The 24,862-nt window shown below is 41.8% G+C and overlaps 1 protein-coding gene across 1 annotated transcript in view; it reads left to right on the top strand.

The window, feature by feature from the left end:
• The first annotated feature begins 5,303 nt into the window (after positions 1 to 5,303).
• Positions 5,304 to 24,862, top strand: part of ABHD17C (abhydrolase domain containing 17C, depalmitoylase) — a 29,130-nt gene continuing 9,571 nt past the window's right edge. Inside the window, exon 1 of the mRNA XM_041418845.1 lies at positions 5,304 to 6,726. Within this exon, the coding sequence (XP_041274779.1) occupies positions 6,176 to 6,726 (551 nt within the window). The 5' untranslated portion in view covers positions 5,304 to 6,175. The remainder of the gene's footprint in view (positions 6,727 to 24,862) is intronic.

Raw genomic sequence — 24,862 nt, 5'->3', positions numbered from 1 at the left:
CCTGAACTCCATCTCCACTGACCTTGAAAATGCCTTGGAGGTTTATGATGAAATGAAGCATATGTTTTCTCATGATTTCTGGAAAGTGAGGAAACACAAAAACCAGTTGGTCTACTTATAATTTTTTTTCAGGGAACAGTGTGATATACCATCAGAGCTCCCACATTATTGAAGGAGAATTTGGCAGTTTTCCACTTCAGTTCCTGTAACATACATGGGATTTGGCATTTGTATGCAAATGCTCAGATCAGGATTTCATATATGACAACCTCAGCCCTGAATAACCAGACATGAGTAAACCATGTGAACAGCCATTCTGGCTCTTGCTGATAAATCAGATCATCTTAATAGCTGAATTATTGTAATGAATGAAATGTATGTCTATGCCTCAGTCACATTAATGACTCTGTAATGCTGTAGACATACACAAATTGATTTTTAATTGATAGCTTGATTATGGGTCTGGCCACAGTGACACAGAGCTCTGCCTCTGTCCAGATTTTGTTGAGCAGTAATGCCTCAATGCCCAGATTCAGACCTGAATGAAGGCACCACTGACAGGTACATGTAGAGGTCCTAAGGAGCCTTTGGAATGCACTTGTTACACCCACTCTGAATGCACGGGTGGGAGTGGAGTGTGGATCAGCTGCCCTCCGAAGGTCACCACGACAGCTGGAGCCCAGCTGGAGGGGCTGGGTGAGCATTCTGGATATATCAGCAAACTAAAAATTCTCACCGTGACTAGGCTAGAAAAATGGTGGACAAGGACAAACATGCAAAGAAATATACATCTGCATTAAAGTGCTCAGTGGGAGCTAGTTTGTATTTCACTCCAAATATTAGGTGAGTGCAAGGTAGGTGGATAAAGTGGGTTTGATGTGGTTTTGTACAATTAATATTCCTTTTTTCCCCCCAGCTCTCAGTTTTCTATTGTCTTTCTCTTTTTTTTTCTCTGTCTCTCATGAACTGTCTTCATATCCATGCCTTACTGTTTTTCACACTTCTTTTCCCTAAGGCTTTCACTATGCAGATTTATAACCCCTTTCATTTCCCAGGATACTGCTTACACACAGAGGGTAAAAATCAGCCTTTTCCTGCCACGTTAGGTGGCCACCCTCCCTGCCACTCCTGAATGACTCCAGACTGCTATTCCCTCGAGGACTAAACTAGATTGGGATTTATTAAACCCTTAGTCCCCGGTTTGAATGATATGTGGCCTCAGGCAGTAGGCACTAAGGTGAATGCACACTGTTTCTTTGTAAAGGCACAATAAACCACTGCAGAGTGCACTGCCCCAGGCATTCCTAAACTATCTTGTCCTGTGTCAGCAAGATGCCTTAAAGAACTCTCTATAGAGCTTTCATTGCTCCATTCTTCCTCTGCTCCCACCCTGTGCATTTCAATACAGTATGGAAAAGATTTCATCCTTAATTGAAATTCCTTTCATCAGCCTAGATATAGCCTGAACAAAGATACTGACATGAAAAAGCAGTCAAGAACATATCTTTAAAATGTCAATTTGCCAGTGACAGGCATAAAGTGCAGTCACTGCAAATCAAGACTCTAAACCCTCATTGTATATTATCACATAGCTGCCACTTCTCCCTTCCCCCACCATCCCTCCCATAAGTTTTGATCCTTGTACATCTTTGTTTTCCTTTCCACATTCTTGTCATACTGTATTCACAGCAAATCTGAGGATAGCTGAGTCTTGACTAAAACCCTGCGGACCTAGAAGAAAGCTATTTTAAACCCTGAAGAGTGTCATTTGTCTTAGACTCATATTTCTGAAGAAATTGATCATTCAAGCTCCATGAGTTTTCTATTTTAACCTTTTTTTTATTCACTCTGGTAAAGCAATTGATACATTTTTGTCCATATAGACCTGTAAGTTTAATGCTACATGGGTTTATGTGGCAGAAAATTGCTAGTCTCACTCAGGTGCAGAAAGAGAAATAAGCAATCCAAGTTCTTTCCACTGGCACAATGTAGGGAAGGATACACCCAACAGAAAAAACATAAGTATGGGCCATCTACCAAAGGCTGTATTTAGCTTGCTTACCCTGGGTGATTAATTTAGGTGTTATATCTTCCAGTTTTGGCTATACAGAGACCAGAGCCTGGAGAAAAGGAGGCTCAGGAGTGACTTTATTGTTCTCTACAGCAATCTGATGGGAGGTTGTAGCTGGGTGGGGGTTGGCTTCTTCTTTCAACTAACAAGTGACAGGATGAGGAAATGGCCTCAAGTTGCACCAGGAGAGGCTCAGATTGGATATTACAAAAAATTTCTTTGTTGGGGTTGTCAAGCACTGGGACAGACTGCCCAGGTTCAGTCACCATCCTTGCAGGTATTTAGTAGATGTGTAGACGTGGCATTAGGGGACATGTTTTAGGGACGGACTTGGCAGTCCTTGGGTTAATGGTTGGACTCTGTGATCCTAAAGGTCTTTTCCAGCCTAAATGACTCTCTGATTCTATGATCCTCTCACTAGCATCAGAGTGGTGTGTCTCCAGTAAGTTCTTGATGCCACCATCTGTTGCCCATTCATTCTTTTCCAGACACACCACCTCCCACGACATTTGGTTCTCTTGTGTTTGGGACGGTCTTCCATTCCCAAAGCAAATTAATTTTTCTATTTTAAACACTTCCTTCAAGCAGACCTTTTTCCAGAAACTGCAAAGAACTTGACAGTGATGTGGCTGATGAGAACACAGCCATGTGTGCTCATTAATGTGCTTCATTATTTGCCCTGTACCTGAGTTAGGTAGATTTCAGAGTGATCTCTTGCCTTGTGTTTCAGCTGACAGAGCCATTGCTTGTCAGTTCTGCTACTGCTTTAGCATATCCTGGAACAGGCCTGGGATACAGAGTTACTAAATTACATGAGCAGTAATTTGTCCAGGAAATAGGAAAAATGCTTTGAGGCACTTCCTAGTGTGAGTCTGGTGTTTGTAACCAGCGCTGCAGCAGACGATAGTTGCAGGTGTGCAGGTATGAGGAGTGTTTATCCAGCTGTAACAGCCTCACAGTCGGCCAGCAGCAGCAGGAAGTCAGGCATGGTTAATGTTTAGGATACGTAATCTTCACAGAGCTGCTGCCAGGTGTCTTCTTTGGCTTCAGTCTCACTGTCTTCTGGCCTATTCTTTTGTCTATCCAGTGTTCAGGAAAAGGAAGTGTGGTGCAAAGCGCTCTGCCCTTGTGACAGGCATGGTGAGGCTACAGGACATGGAAATAATCAAGACATAACCAACTACAGTGTGTTCTCTTTATTCTATTTGCCTTTTTCGTAGCTATTTGAAGATCTTCCCTGTTCACCTAAGGCATCTTTCTTGGTCCATCAAAAATTACTTAAAGGCTGATAGTAAATGTGGTTTGCACAGTCCTATTAGCTCAAGGAGCAAATTCATAACACTTCCCCTTTGATTCAAAGAGGACACTTTAATTCTTTAATTTCACTACTGCAAGCATGACCTAAGGAAGGACCAGGGTGGCACATGGGAAATACTGTCCTTTTAATTGCCTATTCTTTGGAGTAGCAATCTATTTACAATATAACAACTTCTGCTGTCTGGCTCTGGGCGAGTCACACAGCCTTTGAAAGGGTTCTGAGTTAGTTTCAGTTGGTGCTGATGCCCAGATTCCAGCTCTTATCTTAGTTTCAGTGTGTGTGCAGGGAGAGGGACATGGAGAGGCAGCTCTTAGCAGCTCTCCTCAGCCAAATCTCTTCTCAGAGCATATTCAGACTTTTCTCAGGGTTCTATCAGTCTTCCCACAGATTATCAATAGTATCTCTTGTAACAGCTAAGGTGGAGCTTGAGGGCGTTTGTCATCCCCAAGGAATTTCACAGGGTCCCTCATTTATCTATTCTGTGTTTTCCTATCACAGTCTATGGAGTGGGAGTCCCTTTCATCATTTCCTGACCCATCCAGGGTGCCTTGGCTGTCTCTGCCACCCAAAGGAACCCAGCATCAAGTAGGTGGGACTCATTTCATTACCCTGCCTGATCTCTGGACCCTGTCACCCTGCCAGTGGGACATGTGTAATTAACTGGGTATTCTGTGTCCTGTGGAGGAATATCCTCTCCATGCCAGAGGCCACAAGTTCAAGCTGGATGGAGATAACACATTTCTCCCTTTCATTTTCTCGCTTAACAGTCAGAATAGACACAATTATTGCCGACTGATTTTAGCATTTCTAAAATTTTCATTGTTAGCAAAGTAAAGACTGCTGTGGTGGGGGCTGAGCTCATTTTTGACATTCCAGTTCCAAAGACAGAGGAGTATCACACATGACCACCTTTCTGTAAACAGGTTTTGAACGGAGTTTTCTTAGAGTTGGCAAGTGTTTCCCAATGAAAATGAAAGGGAAGGGCATCTCAGGTTTGTAACTTATGAAATGACCCAGTTCCTGAGTTTTTGAAACTTTGTTCCTCATAGGTAGCACTTAGGGTAATGGCCAAACAGTAGGAGAAAACACAAGGGGGTGAACATGCTCACCACGTCTTAGTCAGGACACTGGTTGGAAGTGTAAGAATTGCAGGGTAAGTGCAGTTGCACGGGTGTAATTTTCTTTATGTTTTCACTTTGGCTTTGTGACTTTTTTTTTTTTTTTTCAGTAAGCATGCAATGCTGGTGAATTAAGGGCTGTAGTTATTCCCTGTGTTACCAACAGAATGTTCCACATAAACATGTGGAACATGGAATCATTTGCCCACAATCTTTGTGCTCTGCTCTCAGGGTCGAAGCAGGCATTGGAGATGCAGTACCACTTATCCATGGGGTCTGCCATATGCTCTAAGCAATTTGCTAATTTATTCAGTGAATTATTTGGGATACGGATCATTACCCTCATTTTCTAAGGAAATGAGGCTTCTGCAATCGCACCATTTTAAGTTTTCCGTAGAATCTCTTGAAAGTGCCGGCAAATCCAGAGATCCTCCAGAGCTTTTGAACCTGGAGGGCACAGCTCGCTCGGCAGCCGGGGAGCGGAGCGCCGGGCACTGCGGAGGAGCAGCTTCATTGGCATTGCTGCACAGCTCGGGCGACTCGAGGAGCGATGCCCAGGGCCACGGGGAGCCCCTCACCCGGCCCCGGCTCCGAGGGCTGGCACTGCCCGCGGTGCGAGCGCTCAGGGCGACCCGAGCCGGGGGTCCCCTCACGGACCCCTCAGAGGGCGCCAAGCGGCCCCTGCGCGCGCGGCCCCTCGCCCCCGGCCCCGCCGCGCACGCGCGAGGGTGGGCGGCCGGCAGAGAGGCTGGGGGGGGTCCCTTAAAGGGCCCGGCGGCGGCTCCTGCGTTCCGGCCAGCGCTGCGGGACCCGCTCCCGCACCTCCGCACCTCCCGACGCCCCGCCCAAGCGGTGCCGCGGCGGGCGCGGCCCGGCACAGCCCCGCACCCGCCCCGGCACCTGCGGCGGCGCCGCTCCGCGCCCGTAACCCGGAAGCGCTGCGGCGGCGCGGAGGGGGAGCCGGGACATGGCCGCTGCCCGCTCCTGCCTGCGCGCCGCAGCCGGCATGGCCCTGCCCGCGGCCGCGCGCGGCTGAGCCTCGACCTTGCCTTCCCCTTCTCCTTGGACCCTCCTCATCCTGCTCCTCGTGCTCCTATTCCTTCTCATCTTCCTCCTCCCGCGGACGCTGCCGGGGCCGGGCCGGGGGCGGTGGCGCTGCGGGGGCCCCTCGCTGCCTCGCGGGGCGTCCCGGGGGCCGGGGCGGAGCGGGTGGAGCCGCGCGTGGTGCGGTGTGTGCGGGAAGGTGCTTCCCTGGATCCTGCATGTTCCCTGCGGGAGGCCGGCTCCGGGGCTGGGGCGCCGCACTGAGCCGTGGCATCGGGGAATTCATTTTGTAAATGTGTACGTGTGGCTCACGTGCGGTGAGGGTCGTGTTTTAGAGAGTTGCGTTTGCTGTAGCGTTAGTTGTGGCGGGGGGGTTGAGGGCTGGTTGTAGCCCGTCTGTATTTCGTGGGGTTGTGTCTTTGGTTTGTATAAGCAGTTTCCAGGCTTTGAAGAGCTGCATTGCTGTCGCTGAACTGTAGTTCTTCCAAGGTTGTCATTGTTTGCGTTCTGGGAGGGCAGCTGGTGGCCTCGCAGGAAGGCGGCAGGTCGCGTCGGAGGAGGGCTCTGGGTCGGTTCCGTGTGACTTCTTTCCAGCAGAGATTTAGCTTTTCTCCGGCGTCTCTGATGCCAGAACAAGGCCCCAGAATGAACGGTTTCTCTCTGGGCGAGCTGTGCTGGCTGTTCTGCTGCCCGCCCTGCCCCAGCCGCATCGCTGCCAAGCTGGCCTTCCTGCCCCCGGAGCCCACGTACACCGTGCTGCAGCCCGAGCAGCAGCAGGAGCCCGGGGCGGCGGCCGGGGCGGGCACTCCCACGGGATCGGGCACTCCCACGGGATCGGGCACCTGCAGCCTGCACCTGAGCGAGAGGGCCGACTGGCAGTATTCCCAGCGGGAACTGGATGCCGTGGAAGTGTTCTTCTCCCGCACGGCCCGAGATAACAGGCTGGGCTGCATGTTCGTTCGCTGTGCCCCCACTGGCCGGTACACGCTGCTCTTCTCGCACGGTAATGCTGTGGACCTGGGCCAGATGTGCAGCTTCTACATTGGCCTTGGCTCCCGCATCAACTGCAACGTCTTCTCCTATGACTACTCTGGCTACGGGGTGAGCACCGGCAAGCCCTCTGAGAAAAACCTGTATGCAGACATTGATGCAGCCTGGCAGGCCCTCAGGACAAGGTAAATGGATATTGGGGACAAGGTATTTCTGTATCTCACTTTAATCCTAATGAGTCTGCACGGTTAACCCGGCTGGGTGGAAGGGAAGGGTTTGTAAATGATATCAGTTGCTTTGGTGGCCTCACCAGATGTTCCATTAACAGCTACAGTGTGATTTGCTGGATGGCTTCATTTGCTAAAATGATGGGCAAACCTTCATCCTTTGGTTTTTTCTGGATTTAGAGGATTATTCAGTTGTAATTTGTGTTAGCCATTGCTTCACCATTGAAAATCTCCATCTTGAGTAGGACATATTGGTTGCAGTTTGAGCTCGCAGAGTGCAGTAAACCTGTTGTTCGAGACTTGCCTGCCACTGTCTACACTTAGAGGTAACCCAGGTGAGCCAAAGCTCTGACTGAATTTGGCAGTAGCCTTGGCTAGGGCTTACCAGGAAACTGCTGGTGTTGTGTGACATATTTGGGGTTTCGTCCAAGCTCCTGCAACACAGACGTCTTTCTCCTGTGGCCTCCAAACAACTGTTATCCAATGCTTATGGTAGTGGGCTGGAAGGAAAAAGTGTTGACATCTGGAAGCAGAGCTGGGATTTCTGCCAGGAGATGCCAAAGTATGTGGCATCCAAAGGGATGGGGCAACAGTGAGAAGGCTCTGGCAAGAGGCAGCATGGTGGGTGGAAACAGTGAGCCCTTGGCTTCTAGAAAATCCTGAGCAGAGCTTCTGGCTCCTTGCTACAACTGATGGCCGTCTTTGGGCCTCTCACTTCTGTCCACAGAAACCATGAGCTCCTTTTGCTGTTGCATAAGTGCTTCTTAAAGTATGACCTCACAGAACATGTCCTGAAAGAAAGAGCTTTAAAAAGCTTAAATTGTAGTAGGCTAAGAGAAAAGAGCGATGAACGTTTTTAGTTCTTGGCTCTGGCATTCATAGACAAACTTGGCTTGCATGAAATGCGTATTTAATGTCTATCTTGGGGATATGTGCCAGCTTCAGAAATAGTGACAGGAGTTGTTACTAATTTAGATAATTGGCTTTGCAAGAATCCTGGGATTGGTTAGTTGTGGAGTCCAAATGCCTTTTGACATTGCTCTGCCTAAGTCAAGCGAAGAGCGGGGGGAGAAAGGTGTAGGGAGAAGTTACCCTTCCATAGCATGTGTTCTGTCTGCTTGGAGAGCAAACCAGATTCTGGGCTTGTTTTCCAGGACTTTAAAAAAAGATTTGTTTCCTTGAATATAAATAACATGGTCTTATGTAAAGAAGTGATTTTGATATGGCATATGCATAATAAATTATTAAGTGCCACTCCAGCACATATGGGTGATGTAAATAAGATTCAAGGGAGGAAAAGTGCTACGTCTAAACCAAGCCTAGGTAAGGCTTGTGGTTCAATTGCTGTGTTTTCTCTTTCACTTGATGTTTAGCTGATGATGTTTCATTTAAACCTTCTCAAGCTCTGAAAAAGTGCTGTCACATCTGCCTGGAGGTGCTTCTTCTATGCTGACAGGCATTTAGTATATGGTTATGTTCTACATAGGCTCAGAAACAAGGGGTTCCTTCACCTAAATCTTTCAAGAAACCTGACCCAGTAGGTGATGCCACCACATGTCCATCTTGCTCTGAGAGGATTTGGCCACTTCAATAAAAGTGTGACTGGACAGGTTTGTAGTTTTCCCTTAGCATCCCTTCAGTGGTTTATACAAGATCTAGGCTCTGCTTTCCACCTTAAATTGAGGAGTTGAAATTTCCCAGCTCTTACATTGCCATGTTTGTTAATTCCACATTTTAGTGTACCTTGAGGGTACAGTTAGAGCAGTTAGCATTGGTTAGGTTTTTAGGAGCCAAAAGCCATTGGAACTGGGTGCCCAGGGAAGCGGTGGCATCACCACCCTTGGAACAGTTCAAAGGGCATGTGAATGTGGCACTTGGGGATGTAATTTAGTGGAGAACATGATGGTTGGACTCAGAGCTCTTTGAAGTCTTTTCCAATGTTAACAATTTTGTGATTTTATGATTACAGTATTTTAGGTGCCCAGTAAAGAAGTTGGTCACTGTAAAGTGTAAGTTTCAATAGAAAGTTAATCAAATCTATTAACAGATGACTGTGTTTGTAACAGGATTGAGCTGAAACCTTAGCCTTTCTGCTGATGAATTCTCCAAGTAACAGTGTGAACTTCACAAGACTGATCATTTGCTAGTTCTCAACCCAAGTGGCTCACAATTAGTGAAATATTCTGCAGCAGAAATACAAGTATGCCTCTTGAGGTAAAATGTCATGTTATAGCATTCCCGCTGCAGCAGTTCCTCGGTAGCTCCAGGAGATTGTGTATGCTTTCATTCCTAATGCAAATTCCTGGCGTTTGGCCTCCAGTCATATGGTAGTGAACTGTAATGCAAAGTTAAAAGTGAAGTCTTAAAATAGAGGTTCACTGTGCCATCAAAAGCATTTAGTCATCTGTGCTAAGTTCCGTGGGAAGCTGTTGCTCTTCTGAATCCACCAGACGTTCCACCTGGCAGCAGAAAGGAATCATTAAAATGTTAGAAGTCTGAGACTATTCATTTTGAATTGTGCCTCTGAAGTACCACTGATACTTAGCAATCATTAATTTACCTGCATGTTTTGCAAGTTGCCTTGAGGAAGGTGGGGATTAACCCTGTACTTGGTGAAAGCTGTCAAATTTTAGAAACTATGGTGAGCTGGCAGCAATGCCTCAAGTTTTAGCTTTCATATTTTTCGCATTCTCTGCTGCTTTAGTGTGCAACTCTGAGCTTCATATTAAGTGTTAGCAAGTTCTCTTCACAGGGTAGGTAGACAAAACAGTCCTTTTCCAACTTGAGACCAAGGACAGCTGTTACAAGCTCCAGGCCCAAAAAGTATAAACAATGGTGAATTGAAGAGAGAAGAACATTGAGGATGGAACTTCATAACCTGGGACTATAACTGGACAATTAACTCCTATATGCAAATGGACCAAAACTTATAAAAGTGTGAGACCTTGTGACCAATTGTCCATTTTGTGACCATTTTGGGTTCATCTTGGGTGTAGCCCTGGCCAGGCTCTTGTACTGCCCAAGGTGTATCCCTTAAGGCCTTTTAATAAATTCCTGCTTTATCCTTTAGCTCTGTCTAGCCTCTGTTGTAGGTCAGCCTTTCAAGGCATCAGTTCATTTTGCCATCATAGTTGCAGATTATGACTGTATATTTTCAAGGTTCTGAAACACTATCACATACACGTTTAGGAACTGAACTCAGCCTTTCAAGGCATCAGTTCATTTTGCCATCATAGTTGCAGATTGTGACTGTATACTTTCAAGGTTCTGAAACAAGGATCTTGCTATCACATACACGTTTAGGAGCCGAATCTTGCACAACAAATGATTATAAAACTATCTGAAAACAGTGGATGAAAAAATAAAATCATCAAATTCTTTTGTTCCGTTTCAATTATCATCCTGTCTTTGTAAAATCAGTCTCAACTATTCTCCATTCTTTTAGTCTTTGTAAAGGAAACTTGTTTTCCTTAATTTAAAGGAATTTAGTATTTCTTCTCATGAATAAACTATATCTTAAAGGGTAATTTTACTAATTTTGAATTCTGACTGTCTTTCAGCCCAGTAAAGATGTTGACATACAATTTTCCCTTAAAATGAATTTTTATAGATTTTTCTTCAGAGGCTGTAATTGTAGCATTGGTTGTTTTCATTCCACTATCAAGTATTGATCAGTTATTAATTTGGTCTTTTATATGGTTTTTTTTTCCACTTGATTAACAAATTTCCGTCTGGTATCTTAATGTTTCTCAGAATTTTGTGTCTTACCGTTACAGATATTTTTTGTAAGTATTTTATTTTAGGCAGGTTGGGCTGATTTTGTGCTGTTTGTTTCAAAATCAGAACTGAATTGAAGAGAATGTATATCTAACTGCCTTCTCTCATGTGGTTTTAAGTTGCTGCTTTTTGTTCAGATGTGTCTCTTATCCTAATATCTGATTGTCTTAATGCAACATCTGTGCAAAACGACTTGATTGTCCTCCTCTTCCCCCCCTTTCCTGAATCCCACATGGGAAGGTTGAACTTTCTAACACTTTTACATTAAGACAATGTACAGTACTTAAAAACAGGATGCACATGTAGGGCTTGGGTTCAGTGCTCAAGCACAAAACCATGGCTGCTTTGTCAATCACATGCTATTTTTATTAAAATCAATTTGTATGTTCACTAATAATTTGATGAATGTTGGTAAAGTATTTTTAAAACCCCAGTCAAAAGGTGAAGTATTTTAAAATCCCACTCAAAGGAAAGAAAGCTCTGCTGCCTCACTCCCTCTGCTTCTGTAGTAAAGTAGCAAAGAGCAGAACCTGTTAGTCCATCCTTTGGATCCTGAAAGGAGGTGAAGAAAATGTAGTTAATAAATAGCTTAGAAGAGCTGTTCTTGTTGCATTTAACAAGCTATTAAACAAGCTGAATATGTTTTTCTTGGTGCACGATATAAATTAGTATTTTTTAAGCTTTTAATAAATGATAGATGTTATTGTAATGTTTAAGTCCTTAATTCTCAAAAAGGTGCATTTGAATTTGTCTTTCAATCCATAGGAGAGGATTGGTTCACTTTTAGTTTTCCTCATGCTTCTTGATCAGTATGGTATGATGCAAGGAATTGAATTGTGAAATGGTGTAGTAAAATCCACAGGCCTTTGATCACTGGGTAACAGAATGTTTAAATAGTTTTTGTAAACTCTTTTGCCAAATTTAATGTTAAAAAATGCACACCAAACTTTTAATTATGCAGGAATTTTATTATTTGTGGTGCTGATCATCAGGAGATTATTGCTGTTTCCTGTGTAGGAACTGGTAGAGAAGTCTTACATTGAGTAAAATCAGGAACACACCTAATTGGATTAGGCCAGAGTGATAACTAATCTTCTGAGGTTGTGTCAGTTTAGTTTCTGATGTGATGAGGTGCTTACAGCTTTCCAGGTGAATAACAGCTTCAGGGGTTTTTTGTCTTGCCTAATGAAAGTAGTCAATTCCTACTTTAATTTTCTTTGCAACAGAATCTTGTTTCACTAGCACCATATTTTGTGCATGACCTAAGCCAAGTTCTTTAGACTGGACGCTTAAAAGTTTTTATCAAAAGTTACCAAATAAATCTTGACATGTCAAAAGGCAGTGCTTGGCAGAGTCACAATTAATAGTCCTGCAGTAACAAGGTTTCCTTTCTTCTTGGAGCATCGCCTGGTAGATTGTTCAGGCATACCAGCTTTGCAATAACAAATAATTGTTGTTACAATGTCTCCAAAGGATTGTTTAAAGCTGCTGTCCTCCAAAACTTTACCTGCCATGGCCAATACTTCGAGAAAGGCTGCATATAACTTTGAGCAAAAATAGATGCACGCACAATCCTCTGCTGTAGTTGTCTATGCAATGTGCAGAGATGAATTCAGATGATGAGTGTCCCTGGGACAAATACCAACAACTGTTCAAAACAGGTGCTCTGATGTTCAAAGATATTCAAAATGTTTACTGAGCTTTGGTGTTGCGTTACGTCTTTTAGTCACTGAAGTAAAAGTAGTTTTGTTAAATATTTTCCTGTTTCTGTCAGATCAAAGCTTGTTTAAAAAGGAAAAAAAAAAAGGAAACTTTGCTGTCAAGAATGTTTTCCAACTGGTGTTATTTGGGAAGTAAAATAAGCTGCCAAGGAGCCTTTGGCTAACAGTACATGCTCTCCTGAGTGTGGATAGTCCTGAAATTCAACTGCCTGAACTGGATATATTGGTTTACCCTGATGTACAAGGGTTGTAGGACCTGGTTCTCAACATCATCAGAGCATTGAACGTAAAAGATTCTTAGAGGAACATATTGTTAAACCCTCCATGCTGAAGTAACTGTCTGCTTTTTAGCACTAAATTACATGAAGTGCAGAGGAAAGGCAGCTTTTTCTCTTTAGATACAGAAAGAGAACATCACCTTTGGAGGCTGAGCTGGTGGTTGCTCTGCCATGGCTGTTTGACCTGTGCATGTTGCTGGTAGCTCTTAGACTTGTTCAGTTTGTTCTTGACAGGGGAGTTTGAGCTGGACTCTGTGAACCTCAATGGCTTTGCTTTGAAGCCAGGGTCAGTCTCCAGTCCATGACAACCTCAAAACCAAAAAAACTCTCCAAAATTCACACTTTACTCTGTTACTCTGCTGCTTAGAAACATTCCAAAGTGCTGGGCTAAGTTTACATGGTTCATTACTCATGAACATAAGTAAAAAGAACAAAATAAAAAAAAGTAGCAATGCTGTCCAGGACTGTAGATAGCTGTGGGAATGGACAGGTGGAAACCATTTCAGGGTGCGCAAGTGGTTATCTGCTAGCAACTGGCTTTGTGGGAAAAACTGACAGTCAGCAAATGGATATTTCTGTTTCCACACTGAATGAAGAAAACAGGTCCTTTTCAGTTTTCTGGGGTGTTTTGGTCCTGTGATGTTTCCTCATGTGGAGATAGACCAGTACAAGGGCAGTGGTAAGTATTGGCTGTTTGGAGTCTCACTGCTGGGACTAAGGTCTGAATTTCCTATTTCCTTTTAATATGATGTGCCAATGTGATGATACCAGCTTTTCATCCCTGCCCCACACCCACTTTTAAGTTCCACAGTTGTATTTTCTGTTGGTTTTAAGGCCAACAGTCTCAAGCTTATGCAGCACTAGTAAAGAAGATGAACAAATAACATAGGGGTTTGTTTTTTCCCCAAAGCTGATAATAAATGTAATGAATAACTAAGAATTCTTTCTGCTCTTCTTCATAAATGTAAATTAATTACAAGGCTGCATTGGAAGCAGTTGGAATGAGTCATAAAACAAGGTGCAGATATGTTGTACCTAACATGCTTGTGTACATATAGGCTTGCTTTTCCAAGTAGCCCCTAAGAAGATGAGAAATCTTTTCCTGTGGATTAGGAGATAGCTGCAGTTGCCACTGAATTTGGGAGGAATTAAAGCCACCTGTGTACAAGATGAGGAACTGAATCTAGGCAAAAATATTTTTCCATTTCTTGAGTTCTGATGGCTCTTAGGTGTCTGGAATGAAGTGATTAAGAATTGGTTTTTGTCTGACTCTTAAAGCTTGGGTTTATGTGGCCTAAAATACAAAACTAAACCAATAGACAGTATCTCCCTGTATCTCCTGTGTCAGTTGGTGGTGGATAACTGAGATTGCTGCAGATGAGCGCTGGTGAATTGAACAAGCAGTTGCAGTGACCCATTTGCTGCTGCTTCCTCTTGGCTGCCCTGCTTTCCAGTTCTTAGATGAATGACTTACACTGGTCTTGCATGCTCAGCCTGACATCTGATGATGAAGCTCAGTTTCATTCCTGACTAAAACTGAGTGTTTTGTTAGCAGTTTTTTTTTCCAGTGTGTCAGGTTATGGGAGCAATGGGAAATGTGGGATTGTAAACCCAGGAAATGCTGTATGAACACAGCAGAATAAAGATGCTTTTAACAGAAGGCTAAGAATGAAGAATGGGATGGATGAATAGTGCTCAGTGTCAGCTTAAGAACAGAGGAACATCTTTGCATTCTTTATTCCAGGGGCTAATTTGAGAAAAATGTGTTACTGTTATTTGCACATTAAGCTCTGCTGCCCACAGAGAGTCACAGAAAGGTGCAGGCATAGGTCAGTTGTACAATGACAGAGTTATACTGGCATTATCTCTATCCATATCTTTATATTTGTAACCACTATGTTAGTTTTACAGAACGGAGGTTCTCCTGTTAGAATTAAACATTGTGGTTGGATTTGCTGACTGTGAGACCAAATAATACAAAGGCACAAAATCGGGTTAAACAGCAGAATCTGGCTCAATGCCCACTCCTTCCCACCCTTGGTTTCATGTCTCTTGATAAGCACATGCATGTCTTTGGGAAAATCCCTATAATCATCAAATAAATCTGTATCCTCTCAGCTTTCAAAAAGGGGAATTCCATGTGGGTTAACAAATGAAGTATAGTATTGATGTGGAAGATGAGGTTTTAAGTTAGTGTACTTGCCTCAAAGTCTAGAGGGAAAAATTTAAATGAGAGGTAATCTCAAAGCATTGCCTCTGTTTTTTATTTTGTATTGCAAATTTGTTAGAAGAACTTAATGTATGCTTTTCTGACAGTAATATTATTTATTGGTACGGTCTCTTGAAGTTCTTTCTAGGTGTGCCTTCAAGATTAAAATGCTATTTTCAACTATTGAATAGGAATTGATTGTCACGTTAGACAGTTTGGGCTATGTTTTTAGGAAGATTAGTTTTACTGTGCCTTATTAAAAAAGCCTGCTTGCATATAGAAATGTTACTTTAAGAACTTTGACTCATGGGAGCCTTATTTATCAGCCAAGGCATGCTGCTAACTGAGCTGCATAGCTCAGTGTCTGGCAAGTGACCCTTCTCAGGGCATGCAGTGTCAGCTAGAAGCTCTAAGATACTCTTTTTTGTTATTATATTTTTGCAGGATACTGCCACATTTCCTAAGATCCCAGTATGTTAGACTAGTTAATGTTAACTTTGTGTTATGGCATGGCCGTTTCTTTCTGTGTGCAGAGCAACTGTGGAGTAATGGATAATGGGAACCAACAAATCTGAAAGGTCTGAGGCCAACTTCAACTTTCTTTCAGGAAAGCACCCTTTAATAGTATGACTTGAAATGTTTCTCCTGTAATAAGGTTCTTTATAATAGGTTTTGCTCAGATTACAGAATTTTTCTAAACATTCCTCCTAACTTTTAGTTAGCTTTGATATGAATGTTCTTACAGAGCTGGAAAAATGGTGTTCAACATCAGCAAAGAAGCAAAACCAGCTGGTTTTTTTTTTTTCCCCAGTGTGCAGATAAACTGAGATTAGGTTCAGATTATTTTAGCATTATTCCATGCATCTTAATAGTTCTTTATAATAAATTAAACAAGATATTTTGTTTATTACACTGTATATTGCAAGCCTTAATAATATGCAACATATAAAAGCCAACAACAATAAAAAGGGAACTTCTGTTGAGCACTTTATAACCAAAATGGTGTATAGGACCATATACTTTATACTTTTATAGGACCTTTATACTTTAAAGGAAAGTTTGAGAAGTTGACTTGCTGCCTTAACCATTGGACCAGTTTGGGCAGAACTTAATCATTGTCCCAACTCTCTTTAGTCTTCTCCAACATCGGATGAACTTGTTTAAGTGGGATTTTGGCTGTAGGACAGCCTGGGGAAAGTGGCATCTTTCAAGAAAATGCTCTTGGTTTTGGAGCATGTTGTCCAGGACAAATTTACCAAAGTCTTTTCCAACATGCTGTTTGTTGTTTAGAACTTCATTTCTCACAAAGGTGTTTGTATGTTTTAAGTGTTGTTTTGGATTATTTCTAAAAGAAGTAGCTAATTTCATATAATATTTACTTCGGAGGTGTTCCCTGGACAATTCTTACCTTCAGGCAGCTGCTTAAGCACCAGTCAGTTTCCTTCTTCCACTGAGACTGAAATGTACCTCAGCTTGCATATTTAAGTTGTATTACACATTTTGTTTGTGGTATATTTTGTTGTAGCTCCCTACTGCAAAAAGCTTGTCTTTTTCTGATAAAGCTTGCGGCTTTAATGTGTGTTAATGTTACAGAAAAAGTTACTGTTTCAGTCTGGGTATGAGCATCTCGTCAAGTTTAACAAACTGTAAAAGTACCAGCGTTGTGGGAAGAGGTGGGGTAATGTTTCAGCTACAGTTTTGCTATTTTTACATGCAGGGGTTTATGAAGGTGTAACCTTTGCTCACACTGGTTAATAAATACCCTGGCAGTTAACCATGTGTTGTAGGCAGCACTTTGTGATGCAAGAAGCAGCACCCTTTCAGGAGTCACTACGGCAGTTTAAGATATCCAGTGGGGTTTCAACCTTAATCCTGTCCAGTGTGCCTAAAAGGTTTTGACTTGCTTTATCTCTGCCAGCTTCCAACCTTCTGTTTCTCTGATAGCAAAACCGTGTGCCCTCTCCCCTGAACTCTTGCTAATTATTCATGTAATGTGATGTTCACTTCTAAAGACTGCTGTACATAGGCCCGGTACAATTAGTTCTTTATCCTCTCTTTGAAATTTGTACTAAAAATCAATCTGATAATGCAGAAATGACTATCTGTAAGGAATACGAGGCACAAAGTTGGCTTTTAGAAAAAGAAATTGTTCTGATATGTATTTACATTAATAAAAAATGAAGGTGATGGAACATACTTGAAGATAATTTGGATCTGAATTTTTGATAGATCTTGAAAGATAATATTGTCATAAATCCCAAATGTTCATAGACTTTTGTAGAGAGTGAGTGGGTTGTAAAGTCTCCTCGATTTATTGAGTTCTTTTCTATCCTGAGATGAAGGAATCTGGTGCCAACTATTGCACCGTTCCAAACTGGATGTCCTTCTGTCAAAGCTCATCTAAGATCTGTAGATCATTTTCTGTAGAGCAACAGACACTATTGACACAAAGAGGATCTGGCACCTCCATTTATTTCAGAAAATTGCTCTTTCCACCCAAAAATCCACTTTAATCTTCATAATAAAGAACATTAACCCTAAGTATCAGTGCTATTTCTTACCTGGATATAGTTCTAAATTCATTGCATTTCAGCAGCAGGAGAAATTGCATTAAAGATTGTTTTCTTTCATTGACTTTCGCAACAGTTTTCTATTTTTCTTTTTAGTACATTAATTTGTGTGTTAATTTGAAATAAAGGTAGCAGTGTTAGCTTAAACTTCCTCATTTAATTACTGGAATTTTGAGGGGCAGAGGAGGATTTAGCAGGCATCATTTGTTGTCTGTTGCTCTGTTTTTCATCTTTCCATTATTCTTGGTGTTTCTGGGCCATGTGAACTATGTTCTTTCCTGTTCTTCACTGTAGAACTGGCCAGACTTCCTCCTTAAAAATTTTTTGTAAATTCTCATTTCATATTCCTATTTTGCCTCTCTCTTGGAAGCATTATGGTATTAGGAGAAAGGGAAACACTATATCCGTTGGAACTGTAAAATGGAACTGTGCAGAGCTAAATAGGAAAAATGTGTTTTGGGGGAGTAAAGAGTAGTAGCTTGTAACTGGAAGTGCCCATGTTGTGAAATGGTGAACTGCAGAAAACCTACATGGCCAAATGCCAACTTGAGTAGTAACACAGACATTAATACACTTCTTTTCCAAGCACTGTGCTGTTATCTTTCATTTCAAAAATAGAAACTCCAGCACTGCAAGACTTCTTTATGCTGTGCTGGTTTACTGGGAGGCAGTGAAGTGCTGGTGTGGCATGGACAGGAATTGCTAGCATTTTTTCCTGCATAACCAGTTGTTCTGTGGTGATCCTGCATGCAGCCAAGCAGGGAGCCTACATGCTTTACAAGGACTGCATCAGAGACAGAGGCAAATAGGGGCATGAATAACTTGAGTACTGCTTTTCTTCTCATTTTTATTCTTTTAAATTTCAAAGATGCTGCTGCAGATCAGTTTCTACCTTTAGCATCAGCTGAAATAATGACCTTAAGTGATTACATTAACAGTTGTCCTTGATCCACTTTGAGGTACTTCTGTTTCTTGTGACATAGCTGTTAATTGCTTGGTAAGCATCTGTTTTTGAGAGGAAAAAGTTGACTAGCAAGAAGTCTTTCACAAAAAAACCCAAAAACCTACAAAAGCAATTGTCCCTGTTAACTAGGTGTGTTGGCCAAAAACAAAGTCTCCAAGTGTGCTGTTTGATCATTCTTGAAACCTCTTGATTTACACAATCTGGTCAAAATGTCTTTTACTCCATAGACTCTGATGATCCCAGATAAGACAGCTGGATAAGCTGAACAAGTACATATCACCTGGTTTCAGGACTGGATTTTCTCATCTGAGTTTCAGAAAGTTAGTACTTTTCTAGATGTACTGATGTATTTTTCCCATTTTTTAGAATAACATTTGTTGCTTTAAGGCAGGTTAAGTTTACTGATGCTTAATGTTTCTACACATAATTAAATGCAGATGTATGCTTCTGTAAAAAAATTACTTTTTTTTGTGCTGTCTTTTCAGTTTCTTAGTGAGCACAAGGCAGGTTTTATAAGCCCTTCAGCCAAACAGAAGTACACAGAAGAAACTGACTCTGTGTTAAATTTTATTGTACAGAATTCTAAGTAGTATTTACTGGGAGAAGGGAAGAGGGATTTAGCCCCTGGGTTTGTGGTGATAGAGGCTGTGGCTAAGAAATTTGATTTTTAAGCTCTGAACTAGTTATCTGTGGTCTGCTGTTCTAAAACATATGGTACTGTTAATCCTGGTGATTGCTATATATTTTTTTAATCATCTTAGGTTTATATTGACTGTTACTGGGGGTTGAACATTGATTGTGCTAAAAGTTCATTAAAGGAACATGTGCAAGATGAGGATGCTTGGGAAGAAAGGAATAGATGAGTCTGATTTAAAAGTCAAGAGTGCCAATATAAAAATGGCACAGAAAATGCCAGAACACTGAGGTTTTCTTGTCTCTGAAAAGATACTGGATGAATCTTTTCAGGTAATAAATTGCTTTCATGAAATGACTGTCATCTCCCATTTGCCACTTATCATTCTTGGTATTTGCTGGAATATTTAATGAATCCACTTGAAAATGGATAATTGAAAGAGACAGGAGAGATGCATCAGGAGAGTTGTGTTTCTCTGTAAGGCTGTGAATTTGGCACTTTTTGAAAGCAGATGTTTAAACTTATGCAGATTCACACTGTAACAAAGCTCAGTGTTGTGAGCAAATAAAAAATTGATGTGTGTTTTCTCTCTTTACCATGGGGTGGGGGAAAATAGAGGTTACAGTGTCATTTATCCAAGTAGGACTTTTTCCTATTTATGATTCACAAGACATGTCATTGCAGAGGAAGAGCCTGTTGTTTTGATTCTTAAATCAAAAGAAAATACTGTCTTTTCTTCAAGGCTGTGGAAATGGTTAGAGTAACAGAGAAACACGAAATGTTTCCAGAGAATTGAAGGAGGGCTATCCAAGCAGGATGTATGGCCTCCTGGATAACACAAACCATGGCACTTCTGCACTGCTCTTCTCTACAGAGCCCTTCAGTGTTTGAGATGCTGCATTTCTTTGAGAGGGGCTCATTCCTACCTAATCACTTGGTTCTTCTGCAGTCCTTGAGCATATTTATGTGAGTCTGTAAAGGAGAGAGAAATCCTGCTGCCAGCTGAGTCATCTTCATACAATGCTGGCTGCTAAAAGACTCTTGTTCTGGGGACAGGCGCCTTCATCTGCTGTTGATTCTTTTAAGGAACATTGGACCAGTTTGCTGTCATGGATCACTTTTGTATCAGCACCTCTCTGCCATTCTTGTTCTCCATCCTGCCTTTCTGCTCTCTCATCTCTTTTCTCTCGGAGACTCAAATCACTGCCTGAGCTACACTAATGCTTCTGCATGGAAGAAATGCTGCATCCACTTTGTCTGCTTTACGTTCCTGCAAGGTCTTATCCATTCCAGCTCCTGTGTAATCCTCTTGGACTCCAGCTCTGGTGCTCTGTGGGAGAGACAGCATTCAGATTTGCAGGAGTCTTTGAAGAACAGTGTGAAAATGTCGGCTGTAATAGGATTTTGGATACGAGCACCTGCTGTTTGTGTAGACAGTTCAATTTTTTCTTTGTTCTCCTCTGTCAGCATTATGGAGGTAACACTTGCATCTTTTTTTTTTTTCTTTTTTTTTTTTTAACCAGCTTGTGTTTTAGATACAGCTACAGTTGTCTGTAAGTGATGTAAGGAAAATGCTGTATCAGTGCTCCATATTTCACATTTAATGGCTTATCAGCTATATGAAATAATCATAGCAAAACCAAGTAATTTAATGCTGCTAATATTTAAGAATGTGAAGATTAGTAAAACCTGTAGATGAAACAGCTTTTACTTAGAGACTGAAACATAAACAAAATTACAATAAACAGATAAAAGAGCATGCAGAAGGATGGCAAGAATGGAAAATGCACAAGCAACAAACAAACCACAAAACAGAAGCCCCCCACACAAAAGAAAATATTTTGAATTCAAAGAGGGGTGGGATTCATTACCTGAGCAGTTCAAGGGCCAAGTTCTATAGATATCAGTTTCTGAGTGCTCTGCTTTGAATTTTTTTCACCTAATCTTCCAGATATTAGTCTCCAAAGTATTAATTCCAGCATGAGAAAACCATTTAATGCTGCTATAGCATCCAGGCAACTAACTGCCTTCAGCCACATTTACAGATATACTTCTAGTTTAAGATCCTTAGGTCAGGAATATCTTTTTTATGAAGCTATAGTGTGTGTAACTAACCAGCTGTGCAAACCTTCTGGTGAGACATTTTTTGTGGGCTTTGCAGTTTGATCCATTACAGTCTAGGTTTAGTCTTGTTTTGTTCTGTGCTTATACAGTGATGGCTATTTTCAGATACCACAGCCTGATACATTGAAAGGAAATGTAACTGGAAACATTTCCTTTTGTCTTGCCTGTCCTGGTTTGTGCACTGGAGCAGTTATTCCCTGCTTTGTGGGAGCTGGGCTGTAGCTGCTGAAAGGGGAGAAATATCAGAGATGGGTGGAACAGGCAGCAGCTCTGGTCAAAAGCCACTGTGCTCCTCCCAGGAATAATCCCAGCTCATGAGTCAGAGGCTAACTTTGCCTAGGTGCAGCTCAATTAGTGCCACAGCAGGGTGGCCTCACCTCAGCTGGAGCTTCAGGTGTAGGGGGAAGGGAAATACATCCAGGAGTTGGTGTTTGATGTGAAGAGTCCCGGCAAGAGCAGTGCTCTAGGCTCGTGTCACAGGGGCTTCAATAAACAGATGGAAATACCAGAAGAAGAAAGTGCTCCTGAACAAAAATGGTTTGAGAACTGTGGCAGAGCTGTAAGATTGTTTCCTCCAGGCTTGTAAACCCTCAGTTTCCCAGTGCTGAGCCAAGGCTGGCGAGGAGGGTTATGTGATGGGCTTGGGAGGTGAGCCAAAATGCATTGGCTCACTGTGCAATTTCAGCCTCAGGAATAAGGCAAGGCTGTCCAGTTTGGGAGTAGATGAAATCGAAGAAACAGCTATGAAAGCACAAAACTTGTGGGAATGCATAACCAGTATTAGTATTTGCACTCAGGTTTGCTTAGTGTCTCCCAGAGAATCAATTTCTGTGTTAGTTGATACATACTTGTTTTAACTGAAGTCTTTACAGTTAAAGATAATGTGTTAATTTATGTGGATATCGTAAAATCTTGTTTTTCATAACAACCCTTACTAGGTGCACAATTATATGGAGCAGTTTACCTTATTTTTCAGGTTTTGAGTATAGGATACCCAAAATGCAGCCTTTTTGCAAAAAAAGATGGTTGAAGTTTTAACAAACGTCACATCAGGTGTTGTGAGCAGTAATCATCTATCTTAGCTCTGCTGTATTAGAGCACAGGCTATGTGGGCAGTTGCAGACTGCAAAAAATACCCCAGCAGGAGAGAGATGAGATGGACACTGAGGGTGAAGATCATGGATTCCTTCAGAAGATGCTATAGACTGAGCTGCTCTGTGAAAATAGCTGAAGTTTTTCTGCTGTCTCAGTTTATTTAAATGTACCTCAGAGAATGACTGTATAGGTTTTGTACACTGCTTGCAGTAAAGAGTATATACTAGAAGTAGCTGATTGAGTATTTGTGAATTATTTATGCTGTGGTCGCAAAGATAGTGCTCAGTAGCCAACAAAAGTTTCCAGTCTTCTATATTCCAGGTTTATTTGTTACAGGCTGTGTTAATTAAATGCAAAATACTTCATAAAATTTAACTCCAGTGCTCTATTTTTAAAATAATAGGAGTAAAAAAATAATTTTTTATGCCATTTACCTGTTGTGTAATGGGACTAAATGGTGTGAACCAAGATTGGCCTAAGAAAGCGCTTTGGAAAAAGCAGGAAAACTATGAGCTCCCAAGTTTGTTCAAATTCAAAACTATAATCTTGTGCCAGTGCTGTCTCCAGAACTCCAGTTGATTTTTAAGGGTGCTAAAGCAAAGAAAGTGGGGGGCAGTGGGAATTTTGTTTGAATATGTCCATGTATTTAGGTCCTATTTCCATTAGCTTCTTGTATTTCAGCTTACAATGGGTTTGGTCTGTATTTGTCCCTGTGATTAGAGAAATAAAACAACCCCCAACATTTAGAAGTAGTTATTTAGGAATTAATTTAGGAAGGTGCTCACTCCTTCTCATTGCATGAGTGTGCACTGAGTTTGGAGTGTTATTCTCTTTTTGTCATGAAGCAGTGCAATGATGAAGGTAGGAGTTCAACAGATGCCTGAGCCACATCATTGCTCCTGAGTTTGGAGTGTTATTCTCTTTTTGTCATGAAGCAGTGCAATGATGAAAGTTGGAGTTCAACAGATGCCTGAGCCATATCATTGCTCATTTTTCTTGGATTTTCTTTTTTTTTACGAGAGTCCTTTTTGCTTGTCAGTGGCCTTCTTGCTCTCACTCAATATGAAAGAATTAATGCTTTTAGGGGCTAAGTTATTCTATTACATCAGCATGCCTGTGGCACAAGTTCCTGCTTAAATTTCAGTGCACATTTAATGAAAATTCTATTTCCTGCTTTCCTGCTATCTAGGGAAATAAAAAACTAAACAAGCAAACAAAAAAAACCCAACAAACCCTCAGTCAGGCAGAAACAACTGTTCCAAATGTGTTTGTTGTTTATACATAAAACTGCTAGTTCATGTGCTAGACAAATGAGCAATCTGTCATAAACCAAACACCAAATTCAGTATCCTGGGTTATTGTGGTGGAGAAAAGTTATGTTATAAATACAGTTGAGTCCTCAGTACAAGTGAAAACAAAGGAGGTTTTACTTTTTAGTTCCTTAAAAACATAAATAGATCTGCAAACACAGATTCCCTATTTTTTTGCCTGGGAGAAAAGGAACTTCCTGGTAAGGGTGAAGCTGGGGGCAAAAAAGGAGGGGTGTGGATTTACTGTTTGAGAGCACTTGGCTTGCTCTGAGTCCTGAGCACTTTTACTTTAGTCAGAGAAGGTGTTTCCCACTTTGAAACATTACAACTTCAGGAGCCTGTGTTTGAGGCAGATGAACAAAAAGTGACTTAAGGCTATATTTCAAAAAGGAACAATTTTTAGACAAGCTAGTATTATTTGGATTAAAAAAAAAGTCATCCAACTGTCACCCCAAAGCCACTCAGTGCAGATTAGCATAATTCAGTTAATTTAAAATCTAATCTCATTACAGTTTGTACTGGAGAATGCCATGAAATACCATTTACCTTTACCTACCCTGGTTGTTCAGGGCACACTTGCAGTGGTTTCACTACTCAGCAGTGTGTAGATCCCTGCTTTTGTCATGGATGCTTGAGCTTTCCAGTGATACTCAATATCCTTGTCAGGACTTGGTTGAACTGTGAGCACAGTTCTCAGTGTTTGATAACAGATCACTGATTGTCACAGGGCAGTAATCAAGAACCACTTGCAGTGATTTCATGCTTTGGTATAATTAAGTTACTGCAGGGCCAATGGTCATCCTCAGAAGTGCCTAGAAGTTGCTGCTACTTGATCCATTTATTATTGATATGAAAAGAGGAGCTGGTACATCACTGGATTAGTGCTGCAGTCACAGAGTCCAGCAAGCCTGTAGGAGTGTGGTATTTGCTAATAACCACCAAAATTGCCTGTAAGAGGGCATTTTCAGGGGTCAAAGGTTCATTCTGTGATTCCACTATCAGCTTATATTGGTTAGCACTGGGGTTTCTCCATGGCATAATCAAATGACTCTCTGGTGTGGTAGTAAAAGTAATAGTGATCTAAAACTGTGGTGTAGTCCTTGATTAAATTTCTCTGCCAGCCATTTAAATTATTTTGAGAGTGAGCACATTTGTGGAATTACTTGTCTGCTCCTGTGACAGTGTGCTGGGACATAGGCCAGAAAAATTGGTCTCTCTCTTTTGCAGCTTCATAAGCCAGAGTACAACTGGGGTTTGGCTCTTAGCTCCATGAAAATGTGAAGTGAAATAGAGTGTGGTGTACCTGAACTTTAATTACATAGCACTTGTAGGCCTGGAGAGGAAGAATGTGGAGAAGGAGGAAATCTCATGATTTAAAAGAGTCAGTGTCAGTAAAACAGTGAAGAATTTTA

This window comes from Onychostruthus taczanowskii, unplaced genomic scaffold (genome assembly GCF_017590055.1).
Source record: "Onychostruthus taczanowskii isolate IOZ18803 unplaced genomic scaffold, ASM1759005v1 scaffold6, whole genome shotgun sequence".
NCBI lineage: Eukaryota > Metazoa > Chordata > Aves > Passeriformes > Passeridae > Onychostruthus > Onychostruthus taczanowskii.
Note: the sequence above shows the minus strand (reverse complement) of the source record. Positions and strands in the feature narration are given on the sequence as shown.